Source organism: Pogoniulus pusillus, chromosome 39 (assembly GCF_015220805.1).
Source record: "Pogoniulus pusillus isolate bPogPus1 chromosome 39, bPogPus1.pri, whole genome shotgun sequence".
Classification (NCBI taxonomy): Eukaryota; Metazoa; Chordata; class Aves; order Piciformes; family Lybiidae; genus Pogoniulus; species Pogoniulus pusillus.
Genome location: NC_087302.1, coordinates 236,588 through 250,068, shown reverse-complemented (window position 1 = coordinate 250,068; position 13,481 = coordinate 236,588). Strand labels below are relative to the sequence as shown.

The 13,481-nt window shown below is 58.9% G+C and overlaps 1 protein-coding gene across 6 annotated transcripts in view; it reads right to left on the bottom strand.

Moving 5' to 3' along the window:
- Nucleotides 1-4,732: 4,732 nt before the first annotated feature.
- The window catches only part of KIF21B (kinesin family member 21B), a 40,504-nt gene continuing 31,755 nt past the window's right edge, over nucleotides 4,733-13,481 (bottom strand). For 3 of the 6 annotated variants that reach the window (XM_064173919.1, XM_064173918.1, XM_064173915.1), the window contains 5 exons: nucleotides 12,030-12,194; nucleotides 11,388-11,505; nucleotides 10,546-10,716; nucleotides 9,928-10,127; nucleotides 4,733-9,501 (listed from right to left, as the gene is read on the bottom strand). In XM_064173919.1, coding sequence (XP_064029989.1) covers nucleotides 9,402-9,501; nucleotides 9,928-10,127; nucleotides 10,546-10,716; nucleotides 11,388-11,505; nucleotides 12,030-12,194 — 754 coding nt within the window. In that variant the 3' untranslated portion in view covers nucleotides 4,733-9,401. The remainder of the gene's footprint in view (nucleotides 9,502-9,927; nucleotides 10,128-10,545; nucleotides 10,717-11,387; nucleotides 11,506-12,029; nucleotides 12,195-13,481) is intronic. The other 3 variants (XM_064173917.1, XM_064173916.1, XR_010308842.1) reach the window with 2 other exon arrangements.

Here is a 13,481-nt window from a genome sequence, read left to right as displayed (position 1 = left end):
CCGGAGTTTGTTTGCTGGCAGCAGCAGGTTCGCTGGGTGCCCGCTGCCAAGCCAACACACCCAGCGGGGCCAGAGCGCCGGGGGTTGCTGCTCTGGGCACCTCTCGGCCGTGGGGCACCCCCAGTTCGGGAGGGCAGACCGGCCCTCATGCCAGGCAGGTGCTGTGCTCACATCAGTGTCTTGGCCAGATTTGGAGCAGGGGCTCCATGTCTCCCTGGTCTCCACAGGCCCTCCCAAAGTGGGAGGAAAGAGCCAACCAGTCTGTGTGGGCATGGAGTAGAAACCAGGCAGGTGTCTCTCTTGTGATGATTTTCTGCCTGGGACAGGTTTCAGAGCTGTGACAGCCCCTTCCTTCCCTTTCACATGCCCCTGGCACACAGACACTCGCCAGGGACACATGCCAAGGGGCAAGGCAGGACTGTGGGATGCATTTAGTGAATTACCTTCTGGTGCCTCTTGTCCCTCTAGCCCTTGGGCAGGAGTTTTTAGGACCCTCTCTGGAGGTGTTCATGCTGGGTTTAGTTCTGTGCTGGCAAAGGAACCCCAGGCCAGCCCAACAACCTGGCATCTATTTGCTCAGTGCTGCGACCATGCTGAGCCAGCCACATCTGTGCCACACAAGGGCTGGCACAAAGCCAGGGCAATGTGTGATCAGGGCAGACCCTGGCATCACACAGGCTCCTCTAGGTCCTTGTCATACAACCTGGCTCCTGGCAGCAAATCATCTCATGTGCCAAGATGGTGACAGACTGTTGCAAACATGGGTGATCTGCTGCAGCTCATGAGCCAGCAGGAGTAGGGTGGCTTTGTGCCCCATCCTCCTTGTCACGTCACCCTGGCCTGCCATGCCATGCTGTGGCCCTGAGGCAGGCAGGGCCAGTGTACCAGTCAGGAGGAACCAGGTCACAACAACGATCACCTGCCCCAGCCTCATTCCTCCGTGGCACAGTCACGAGTGCTGGGTGCTGCCCAACCCTTTTGATTCCTGGGCACAGCATCCCGCAGTGTAGAGAGATGTCCCCACAGGCGACATCAGCCTCTGCCACTGCTGCCACAGGGCAAGCCAAAGCTACTGGGGAAGCCACCAGTGTCAGGCAGAGGCACCCTGAAGCCTGTGTTCATCCAGGAGCTGAACCCAGGGCTCCACTGTGCCAAGGGACCTGCCCCCCCGAGCTGAGCTTCCAATGCTTGTGGTTAGAAACCTGTCGCTGGGGAAGCCTTTCCCACCCACTGCTGAAAGTCAGATGTTTCTGAAGCAGGGTGGGACATGCCAGTTCTGTGACATGCCCTGGACCACAGAGAGGGCAGGTGGCACAGAGGAGGGAAATGTTGTGCTCATGTTTAAAGAGAGTAGAAAAGAGGACCCTGGAAATTACCAACCTGCCAACCTCAGCTCTATGCCCAGAAAGATCCTGGAACAGAGCCTCCTGGAAGCTCTGCTAAACCCCACGAGAGACAGGGAGGTGATGTGAGACAATCAGCATGGCTTCACCAAGAGCCTGACCAGCCTGGTGGTGTGACTGCACAAGTGGGCAAGGGAAGACCAACAGGTGCCATCCATCTGGACTTATGTAAAGCCTTTAGCACAGTCCCACAGCATCCTTCTCTGTGAGATGGAGATGTGGGTGGAGTGTCCAGGGGATAAGGAACTGACTGGATGATGGCATCCAAAGGGTAGTGGTCAGTGGCTCAATGTGCAGATGGACACAGGTGGCAAGTAGTGTCCCCAAGGGTCTGTGTTGGTACCAGTGCTGTTTAGTGTCTTCAGCAATGATATGGGCAGTGGGACTGAGGCACCCTCAGCTTGTTTGCAGCTGATAAGACTGAAGGACAGGATGGGTGCCATCCAGAGGGACCTGGACAGACTGCAGAGGTAGCTGAGGAGAACCTCATGAGGTTCAGTAAGACCAAATGTAAGGTCCTGCACCTGGATTGGGGAAGCTTTCAATATCAATCCAGGCTGGAGGATGATGATGAGATTGAGAGCAGCCCTGCGGAGGAGGATTTGTGGGTGGGTGAGAAGCTGGGCAGGAGCCAGCAATGGGCACTGGCAGTCCAGAAGGCCAAGGGCAGCCTGGGCTGCATCTAAAGCAGCATGGCCATAGATGGAGAGGGAATCCTGCCCCTCTACTCTGCTCTGCTCTGCTCTGCTCTGCTCTGCTCTGCTCTGCTCTGCGGAGACCTCACCTGTAGGGCTGGGACCAGCTGTGGAGCCCTCAGCGCAGAAAAGACATGGAGCTGCTCTGGAGAGGGTCCAGAGGAGACCACAGAGATGCTCAGAGGGCTGGAGAACCTCTCCTGTGGGGACCTGCTGGGAGAACTGGGGCTGTTCAGCCTGGAGAAGGCTCCAGGGAGACCTCAAGGCAGCCTTCCAGTACCCGAAGAGGACCTCCAGGCAGGCTGGGCAGGGACTGTTCAGAAGGGCCTGTGGGGACAGGCCAAGGAAAACGGTTTGGAACTGGAGCAGGTCAGAGTTAGGTGGGACATCAGGAGCAAGCTCTGCACAGTGGAGGTGGGGAGAGACTGGAACAAGTTGTCCAGAGAGGTGGTGGAGGCCTCATCCCTGGAGACATTCAAGGCCAAATCTGATGTGGCTCTGAGCAATATGATCCAATTGGAGATGCTTCTGCTGACAGGGGGCTTGGATGGGAAGACCTTGGAGGATTCCTTCCAACCTGATGTGTTCTGTGATTCTATTGAGGAGTCTCCAGCCCACTCAAGGCTCTCCCTCATGCCAGATCTGTTCAGATGTTTGATGGGGCACGGACCACAGACAGCATCTCCTTTCCCAGGTCTCCTTTCTCTGCAGACCCACAGCACACCTGGATGAGTGCCACAGTCAGTCCATGCACATGGGCTATGCCAGGTAGAGGTGCCTCCAGTGGGTGACATCCCTAAGTCTGACTTGCTGTGCGCCCACTGAGTCCTTCTGAGGCTCAGCCTGACCCTTTGCTTAGGAGCCAGACCAGCAGACCTCACCAATCCTCCCCAACACCCTGCAGGAGCCTCCAGCTTTACTGATCTGGAGAACTGCCCCTCCACTTGACCAATGTGTCACAACCCAAGACATGGGGAGAAGGCCACAGCTAAGACATTGCCTGGAGATGCTGAGACACTGTGCCAGGAGCGCGGCAGATATAAGCTTCTCCTGGGATGTCCCCATCCCCTCCCCAGAGCCACAGGGCAGCAGCAAGATGCTGGATAGTGCTCATGGGACCCTCCACTGTCAAGGAGCAGCCACAGCACTAATGGGCTCAGGGCAACTCCTCCTTGAACCTGAGGACAGATGGCAGAGGGCTGCCACTACCTCACTACCAGAGCTGGTGGCTCTCAGGGATGTGTCCTTGTGTTCCATTGCTGCTGGTCTGAGCTCCCAAGGCATGTGAGGAGCATGGCAGAGTGCTGCAAATCCACACTTGGCATCTCACTGCAGTGAGAAAGAGAATGTAATGAGTTTGGAATGAGCTGGTGGCAGGGGAGCCACAAGAAAAGCTGCCTGTGGTGCAGCGAGTGGCTGGCACATCAGGCTGCAGGGGATACTGATGTACATGGTACCCACCCCCATGTTTGCTTACCTTCATAGCACTGTGATGTGGCTGTGAGCATGGAGGATCCTTACACCAGGATAAGCCATAACGCAGGCTAAGGGTGACACAGGACATGGTGCTGGGGACTGGCATGGCTCTAGGCACTGCCAGCCCTCCAGAGACAAACATTAGGGCTGGCCTGGTACCACTCTCAGGGTGGGCATTGCCAGGTGTGTTCTGAGTGCAGGACGGGGGCTCTCCAGCTCTCATCCTGCTGCAGTAGCTGTGGAGTGCCCCACACAGGAAGTGGGGGCTGTGCCAGGAGGAACTGCACCCAGAGCGGTCGGTGTGGGCACAGTCCATGGCTGGCAGCTCCCCGCTCAGCTACTCTGCCTGAGCAGTTTAACCAGCGCTGGCTGGCAGGGAGCAGTGGGGGGGTTGCTGGGGCTGCAGCCCTGCTCTGCAGAGCCTGGGGTGCAGCTCACTGCCCCCCTCCCCGCCTCCAGCACCCGTGGCTGGGGCAGGCTGGGTGCCCAACATCTTGCGGGGCACAGGCTGGTGGCCGGCGTCGGTCAGCTCTGGGCACTCAGTGGACATCAGACCCGGGCACGGGGGTCGCTCCCCGCAATCTGTACGTCCCATGCCAGCCCGGGGGCCAGGGTGTGCCCTGCTGCCGCCAGCTCCAGCAGCACTGCCGAGCCCCAGCGCCGCGGTCCCGCAGCCAGGGCTGCCACCTGCCGGCTGGCCCCAAGGCCAGCGCTGCCCTCGGCCAGCCGGGCGTGCCCGGGGCATCCGCCGTGTCCCCTAAGCCCCGGCTCCAGGGCAGGCTGCCTGGAGGGTCGTGCGAGCAGGCTGGGCACAGGCAGGAGCCACCCAGGCCCAGCCCCGCAGCACCTTTCTGCAGCCCCGGGACCCTGCCAGCCTGGGCACCTGGGCACTTCTCAGAGGGGTGCTGCAGTGCTGCTCTGACTTCCTCCCTGCCCGCAGAGCAGCTGAGCCAGCACGGCCCAGGAGCTGCTGCCCCGCCCCAGCGCAGGCAGCGCCGCAGCCTCGGTGGCCGTGAGGACGCTGAGCTCCTTCCTGAGCACAGGGAAGGGCTGCGGCAGCACCACTGCCCCCAGCCTGCCCCCAGCCCCTTGACCAAGTGCATCCCGCTGGCATGGGCGGCTCCAGCCGTGCCCTTCCCCTCTTCAAAGCTCTACTGCTTCATCTCAGGACGTTTTATTTGTGAAGAGAAAAAGGCAAGGACCAAACACAGCCACTGAAATCCGTGCCCAGGGACCACGGAACCGACACTATGTACAGCAGCACAGCCAGGTACAAAACCTATCTACACACCTCGGCCTCTGACGGAGCCAGACCGGGGCTGGGCTGCACCTCGCACAGAGCAAGCGAAGCCCTCGCAAGAGCCTGGCCTCGGGAAGCAGCTCCCGGCAGAAGGCTCCGGCGATACCTGTGCGGCGGGGAGGGGACAGAGCCGCAGCCGCCCCAGCCCTGCCGCGGGGCCGGCCCCGGGCAGTGTGGAGCAGCAGGTAACCGGGGGCAGAGGCAGGGTGGAGGAGAGGACAAGCCCCTGGAGGCAGGAGGAAGGTGCTGAGTTGTGCTTTTCTGGGGGACAAGGCCCAGGAGTCCAGGCCAGGGCGTGAGGGTTGTGCTGGGCTCCCTCCTTGCTAGAGCTGGAGACCTGTTTCTTCCCCAGCAGGGTGAGGGAGGAGTTGCAGGGATCGTACCTGGACCCCATCCAGTGTGGGACAGGGAAAGAACCGGGATAGGGGCACTGGGAGAGCACCCTGGGAAGCAGGCACTGGTTCTGCAGCACCAGGGCCAGAGGCAGCATCTGAGCCCCCAGAACAGCTGTGCTTGGAGCTGCTGGGGACAAAGGTATGTCCGTACCTGGGGAGGAGACGACCCTGGTGCTCCAGCTCCCTGCAGCTGGCCAGACTGAGAGAAGTGCTGCCACTGTGTCCTTCTGTGCCATAAGAGCCATGGGTGCCAGGGAGGCAGAGTGCCCAGGCTCCCTTGGGTGAGCTCACAGTGTTTTGGGAGCCAAGTGGGGCTCTGGAGTCACCTCCACCCTTTTTGTGCAAAGCTCAGCTCTGGGCCACCACTACGCTCTCAGGAGAGGCTGGAGCTGGCCCCTGTGTGCTGGAGGGAGAAGACTCATGGAGCAAGAACCTGGGAACAGAAGCCTCAGGCAGCAACCTGAGGAAGGGAAGGACCTCCTGGACTGCAGGTATCATCACACCCTTGGTACAAACCAAGGCAGACAAGGGTGAATCAAAGCAAGGTGCAGGGGGCAAAGGCAGCAGAGGGCTGCAGCAATGCTGTGGTGCAGGTCCTGAGCCCTGGGGGAGTGCTCCAGCACAGTGCAAAGGGATGAAACAGCTTCACCTGCTTCCTCCAGCAGGCAGCCCACCCTCACTGTCATCCCAAGCCCCATGTCTGCCTTGGGTATCCAAGCCTGTGGCCCCACTCTGAGCTCTGAAGGACCAGAGTCCAAGGGGCCACCACCCTTTCTACACCCCCAGCATGTTGGGACCTTGTGCTTTAGTCTTTGAGGGCACCTGTCCTCCCAGAACGGCAGCATGGCTCAGAGCTGTGAGTCCCTTCCCAGAACTCCACTGTGCCAGAGTGGGTAATGGGCCTGTGCCAGCTTCCCAGCCTCAGCAGAGGACTAATCTGGGAGCTCCAGGGTTACCCTGGTTTATGTTCAGTGCCTGGGACAGAATCTAGATTCAGCTACATTTTGGGGGTGAAAACATCAAACATTAGACATGAGAATCAGCTTCTCTCACAGGCCACCCCCATCCTGGACAGAGACTCGTCAAGCACCAGCTCCCTGCTGCACCAGGCTGCCGTCAGCTCACTGCCCGGCCCTGCCAGCCTACACAAGGGCTCCACTGCAGCTGCAGAGAGAATCTGTGAGAGCAGAGGCTGAGTTGAGCCTTTCAGAGGTCCCTTTTCACCCTTCAGAGGGACAAGAGAGATCACTTTCAGGCTGTAAATCAACCCAAATCAACCGTAACAAGGCCAAGCCTCAGCCCGAGTGTCCCAGCAGTGGCAGGAGCCAGACCTCAGTGCTGTGACTCACTGCAAAGGTGAGAGCTGGAGCATGAGGAGAGCAGAATGCTGGGCCTGCTGTGCTGCCCAGGAGGAGGCAGGGAGTGGGACATGAGGGGTGGCTCAGACATGCAGCAAGATGAGGGGGAGGCCATGTGTCCCCAGGATGAATTCATGTGTCAACATGATAACAATAACAATACTTAAGAGAAGAAAAAACTAACCCCACAAAACTCCCGACAAAACCTAATGACACCAGCACCCAGCTTGCACCATGAGGTAGCTAAACATGCACGAAATGCTCTCCTGCATGGGAGGTACCACCCCATACAGACACTAGGGGACACACACAGAGAGCTGTGGGACTACACTTGTCCCTCACGTCACAGACACACACCTCTGGACAGCTGCTGCTGTGCCACTGTACCCAGCTCCCTCCACCTGCACGCTGCAGAAGCCTGGAAGAGCCCTCAAGGTGCTGCTGGGTGCATCAGTGAGGTCCTCAGTGTCGTCCAGGACTGGCCTCTCAGACCTGGGCAATGAGGCAAGCACTTGCAGCCTACACACAGGAAGAAATTGGCAGCAAAAGGCAAGGCAGGTCTGACCCTGAGCCTCTCCAGAGCAGGTGCCCTCAGGGACTTCAGCAGGGATCAGCAGGAGGGTGCAGGTCAAGCACTGGCAGGTCTTGGTGCAGACACTGATGCCCACATGGTACACACACACACACACACACACCCCCCTACCCCCACCCTCCCACCCCTCTGGCCAGACAAAGACTAAATCAGCTGAAGAATGGGGAGAGACATCCTCCCCAAGACAGGCTTGGGGGTAACATCTCCTGCAGCCCACACATCTGTGCATTCCTCTGGTGGCTGCAGTGCCCTGTGAACCAGTTTCAGCCTCAAACCAGCACAGTGTGAAACTCCTTTCTCAAGCTGCTCCCAGCGCAGCAGGCTCCAGCCTGGGCCATCCTCCAGCTGTTCTTTGCCTTGCTGGTTCCTCTCTGGCTCCTGGATCCATGGGGGCCAAAGCTGAGCTAGCCCCCTCCCAGGGCTAGGGCTGAGAGCAGAGCCTGGGGAAGGATTTACAGCTTCCAGCATCCAGTGATGGCAAAACGAGATGGGCACAGGCGTGGGCCCTGGCTGCATTGCTCTGTGGCCTCTCTTCTTGCTTCATTTGACATGCTGCAGGAACCCACCACACAGCCTCTGCTGAAGGCCAGGGTGTCAAGAGCAGGGCAAAGCAGCCCTGCCCCTCCCCACCACAGAGCAGGGTGGGCAAATGGGCAAGAGCCCAGGAGCTGTGGGTCAGCTGAGTTTGTAACTGGGGCTTGGCGAACGTCAAAGGCGACTGCAGTGGATTTAGCTGGAAGGTGTCTGGTGGAGATTTTCCCAGGCTTGCTGTGCCTCCAGAGCAAAGAAAACCAGAGGTGCACACCTCCAGCTGCTGGGGACAGGTGGATGGAGGATGAGGAAGGATAGGACTACCTGGAAATCCTTCTGCAGACCATCTGCAGTGAAGCTGTGCTGTGAGTTACATCTCCAGGGAAGGAGCCCTCTATGCTGTGGTCCTGGCCAGCAGACACCAATTGTCCTCCTGGCTGTGGAGTGGAGAAAGATTCCTGCAAGAACCAACCCCAGAGCCAAGAGGGACAGAAGCAGCACGTCTCGGCGGAGGCCGCAGGAGCCCATGGTGGCAGGAGGGAACTAAGTGTCTCTGAGGAGGGGCCAAGTTGCTCCTGGCAGCCGTTACAGCAGAGTGGGTGAGAAGAGACAAAACATTTCTTGGTCACTGGAAAACCATCAAGAAACCTCAGCAGGAGGGAAGGTGGAGCTGGCAGTGTCCCATGGAGCTGTGTCTTCACTGTTAGAAGGACCAGATGGGACATTGTCCACCTCCTGGGCCAGGCACAAAGAAATCCCTGTCCCTGGGCTGAGCTGTAGATCACCAGATCTTGACAGTGAGGCAGAGCTCTCCCCAGCCTCCTCTCCTGCCAGGGCTTCCAGTCTGACTGCAGGTCCTAGTTTGATCCCACAGGTAACCTCCTCCCACTCCAGAGCTTCACTGTCAGGTCGCTGAGGAGCAAAGGCCAGAGGGGCAGTGTGACCCAGGGGGGCCCACAGCAGCCCCCCAGACATGCTGCAGAGAGGCACTGCAAGGAGGAGCAGGGTGCCCACCCCCAGCCCACAGCATGCAGCCCAACAGAATCCCAGGCCCTTTGGCATTGGCAGGAGATGTCCCAGTCTGGTTCAGGGAGCTGGCCCAGTGGGGCCTCAGTCTCCAGCTCACTCCCCTGGCAGCATTTGGGCTCAAAGAGCAACCCTGACCTCCCGGGCTGATCCTGACATCAGGGCTCCTGCACCCTTTGGATCAGCTCTAACTAGGTCAAAGCAGAGACACCACAGGGAGCTGCTGTGCTGGTGTCCCCAGGGCATGGAGCTGCTGCTGTGCTGGGTGTCCCCAGGGCAATGGGGGCTGCTTCAGGGGTGGCTGCTGACTCCCACCCCACCACCCATGCAAAGGTGCAAGCAGGCCACAGCCGCCACAGAGCTGCCCCAGCAGAAGTGGGCACTCAGGAAGGAAAAATGAAGCCAAGGAGGGGTGTGGCTGGGCCGAGGGACAGGTCACTTCTGGCAAAGGCTTATCAGAACTGGGGAAAAACGCAAAATAGTTTCATACCGTGAAGAAGCAGCTCAGACCAGAGGGAAAGAGAGAAAAAGAGACAGAGAGCAAGCAACAGAGAGGAGGGCAGAGGGAGAAAGAGATGGAGAAAAAGGAAAGACAGAAGTGCATGAGCAGGAGTCAGGAGGAGGGTCAAGGCAGACTAGTAGCACGGCCCTTTATGGCAAGGACGCGTCGCGGAAGGCAAGGGGTGAGCCCAGGCACGTAACTCCATAACTTTACCCGGCAGTCACTGTGGCACAGATGGGTGGTGGGGAGGAGGAAAGACAGAGAGACAGAGAAAAAGGAAGGGAGAAAAAGGACATGGTCGAAAAGAGGATATCAGTCTTGCTGCCAAAGAGCTCCCCAAGAGCAGCAGAGGATGCTTAGCCCCGGGGAAGAGGAGTCCCTGCATGGAGGATAACCCAGGGCACCGTCAGAGCGTGAGCAGAGAGTAGGTCTTGGCACTGCAGGGGGAAGGCTGTGCCATGGGGTGAGCTAAGGTGGGCAAAATGAGATGAGGGAGTGGAGGGATGAGAAAGCTGTGAGACTCCTCTCTGCCATCCCTCCCTGCTCCCTGTCTGCTCAGCACAAATCCACCCAGTCCCAGGGATGAGAGCTCAGCCCAGGGGGCTCCCACCTCCCGGGGCCTCTGGGGAGCAGAAATGCTGGGGCTCACCTGGAGGCAGTGAAGATGTGCTTTGAGTTGGTGCAGATGGCATTGATGGGGCTGTCATGCCCTTTGATCTCCCCGACTGGGGTGAAGGTGTCCACATTCCAGACTTTAATCACACCTCCTCGGCAAGCGCTCAGCACCATGGGGCGGCCAGGGATGAAGGCCAGGGCACAGACCCAGTCTTTGTGGGCATTGGGGATTTGCTGTAGGTGTGGGTACAGATTGACCATGAGTAACCTCACCTGCAACACCACCAGCAGCCTCATGCACCCAACCTGGGATGGCAGAGCCTCACTGTTAGCACACCGCTGATCTGGCTCGTGGGGGCAAAATCAGGGAGCCGAGGAGGTGGATTCAGGAGCCAGGGCTTGGGTTGTTCCTCGGGCAAGAGGCAACAATCCTGTCTCCAGAGGGAGGCACCACCCAGCTGATGCTGCAGCCTGTCTGGCAGGACGAGCTGGCAGTCCTGAGTGCCCCACAGCACGGACTTCTGGGGGGACAGAGCCACCTCAGGGTGGTCTGCCAGATTCCCAGGAATGGGAGTCCCCTCCCTGACGAGCTCAGGTGCCACCTGTGCCCCATGTTACCCCGAGGACCTGTTCTGTAAGCTCCCCTCCAGACCTGGATGAGTTCCTGCTGCTCCAGATCCCACTTCTTTATGCCGTTGTCCCTGGAGCCACTGAAGAGGACGTCCCCCTGGATAGCCAAGCACTCGATGCCATCATAGTGAGGAGGCTCAAAGTTGTGAGTGGGGCCAATGTTGCCCACTGTGCCCTCAGCAATCTCAAACACCTGGAGGAAAAGCAGGAGGAGGAAGAGTACAGGTAGCACTGCAAGCAGTGCTGAGCCTCTCTTGGCCATCGCCCTGTGTGTTCTAGACTCGGAGGGATGATGGAAAGAGGAGTGGGCAGTGGTCAGTGGAGGCTATTTTAGGGCTGAGGTCTCTTTCAGAGGTCCTGCCTCCATTAGGGGAGCCAGCCCCTATTCTGCTGCATTTCAATCCATGAACCAAACTCAAAGCTTGCAGCACTCAGAAGAGTGGAATTCTATCTCACACATCATCTCACCATCCCTCTTCACTCCTCTGATGCCAGCTCCAGTTCAGCCTGCTAAAGACTGACAAAAGCTTAACAGGAAGGGGCAAGCTTTTGGTGTGCTGCAGCTGTGAATGAGCAGGCACAAAACATCCGTATTGGGGAGAAGTAAGCAGAGCAGGGTGAGCTGCTGCTGTGGGGCAGCCATCACGTGAAAGTACCAGTCCCAGAGACCAGGAGATGAGAGACTGCAAATCCATCTCCAAAGCCACAGTGGCCGAGCCAAGGGCAAGACCTGGGGTGAGCAGAAATGCAAAAGCCTCCAGTGCAGAGCTAAGAGCAAAGCCTGGGCTCAGACTGCAGGATGAGAAGAGCCCTTAGGAGCTGCCAACATCCCCTCAGAGTGCTCTGCCCTCCCAAGGGGCTCACCTTGACGTAGTGATCCTTGGAGCCTGTGACCACCAGGTCGTGGTTGCTACCAGTCTGGTTCACTGTCAGGCACATCACAGGCCCGATGTGGCCGCTCAGCTTCCCCACGGGCTGCAGCCTGAGTTGAACAACCTGGGTTAGCCTGCCAGCCCCCTCCCAGGTGCCAAAGCTCCTCCCAGGGGCTCTCCCAGGCCCTAGAGGCCCCCAGCAGGGCTTGTTCCCTCTGGGAGACAGTGAGCAGGGCCGCTCCTCTTCCTAGTGATGCCAGAGGTAGAAGGCAGCCTTGGGGTATGCCAGCAGCCAGCTACAGAGCCTCAGCTGCAGCAACAGGTCAGCAGCCCAGTGCTCACCTGGCAGGGAAGTGGGCAAGGTGGAAACCAGAGTAGTGCTGGTCAGCCCACAGGTCTTCTCCTAAGCTCTGCCCAGCTCACACACAAACTCCCTACCCCAAGTAGCTCCACTGATGCCCATCACAACTAGGGTCCCATAGGAAAGGGTCCTGAAAATTCTTATTGCTAACAACTTGCCTTGCTAAAAAGGCTTTCCCTGGCCCTGGGAGGTGTCATTTCAGCCCCACCCCGAGCAGACAGTGTCTCCTCAGCATCCCTGAGCAGTCCTGCCCACTCCAGCTCCGGCCCTCACCTGCTCAGGTCCCAGATGCGGACGGAGTTGCCCGTGGCAGCATAGAGCATGGTGCCAGTGGGGTTCAGAGCAATCTGGTTGATCTGGTGCTCGCCCTGCACGCTGCTCACAGTGCGGCTGCTGGTTCCGGTGCAGGCGTCCCCAGAGATCACCTGGCCAGAAGAGCTGAGGGAGAGAGAGGTGAAGGGGTCAGAGCCACCAAGGTCCTGCTGAGGAACTGCACTGGGCTGTCGGCTTCAGGCTGGCACAGGTGGGTCCCACATCAGGGAAAGACCCTAGAGGTGTCACAATGGTATCAACAGCCTAGAGCAGTGCTGGCAGAGGGAGCCAAGGATGTCGAGTGCATGCGTGGCAGAGTATCCTGCTCTGGTTTCCATTTGAGGGCTGCTCCTCTCCCATTCCTCTTTGCTTCCTGCAGCAGGAGCAGGCTCATGCTGGTAGTCAGCACAGGGCCCCTGCTCCCTGGGAGAAATACCTTCAGGGCAAGGAGGATGAGCTGAGGTTGGGTGGAGAAAGGATCTCTATGCTGGAGCAAGCTCATAGCCCGGGCCTGACATATTCTGATATGTGAGCCCTGCTCCAGGCTGGCAGACCACAGCCACAGCCTGTCCCATGCTCCCTTCCAGACCTCAAACTCTTCATAAAGATCTGAGCTTGTGATTTACTTCGCTGCAGTGCTGCTAGGGGCAGCACTTCCTGCATGGACCTGCTGGCTCTCCTGGCCACTTCACAGAAGTAGATGCAAACCTCTTCAAAGCTCTTTACCCTGAGCCTTCACTGCAGGAAGTCACAGAGCCCAGCACCTGATTCACTAACCCCTAGCACCCAGTGCCTCATGCAGCCTTCTCTTCAACACCTCCAGGCACAGCCACTCCACCACCTCCCTGGGTAGCCCATTCCAATGCCAATCTCTCTTGCCATGAAGAACTTCTTCCTAACATCCAGCCTGAACCTGCCCTGGTACAGCTTAGGACTGTGTCCCCTTCTTCTGTCCCTGGCCGCCTGGCAGCAGAGCCCAATCCCACCTGGCCACAGCCTCCCTGCAGGCAGCTGCAGACAGCAACGAGCTCTGCCCTGAGCCTCCTCTGCTTCAGGCTGCACACCCCCAGCTCCCTCAGCCTCTCCTCACAGGGCTGTGCTCCAGGCCCCTCCCCAGCCTTGCTGCCCTTCTCCAAACACCTTCCAGCACCTCAGCATCTCTCTTGAACTGAGGAGCCCAGAACTGGACACAGCACTCCAGGGGTGGCCTGAGCAGTGCTGAGCACAAGGGCAGAAGAACCTCCCTTGTGCTGCTGCCCACACTGCTCCTGAGCCAGCCCAGGATGCCATTGGCTCTGCTGCCCACCTGGGCACACTGCTGGCTCATCTGCAGCTGCCAAGCAGCGCCCCGGGGCAGGCTGCGGCGGTCCTGGCTCGCGCGGCGGCTGAGGGGCGTGGCCTGACCCCAGGTGC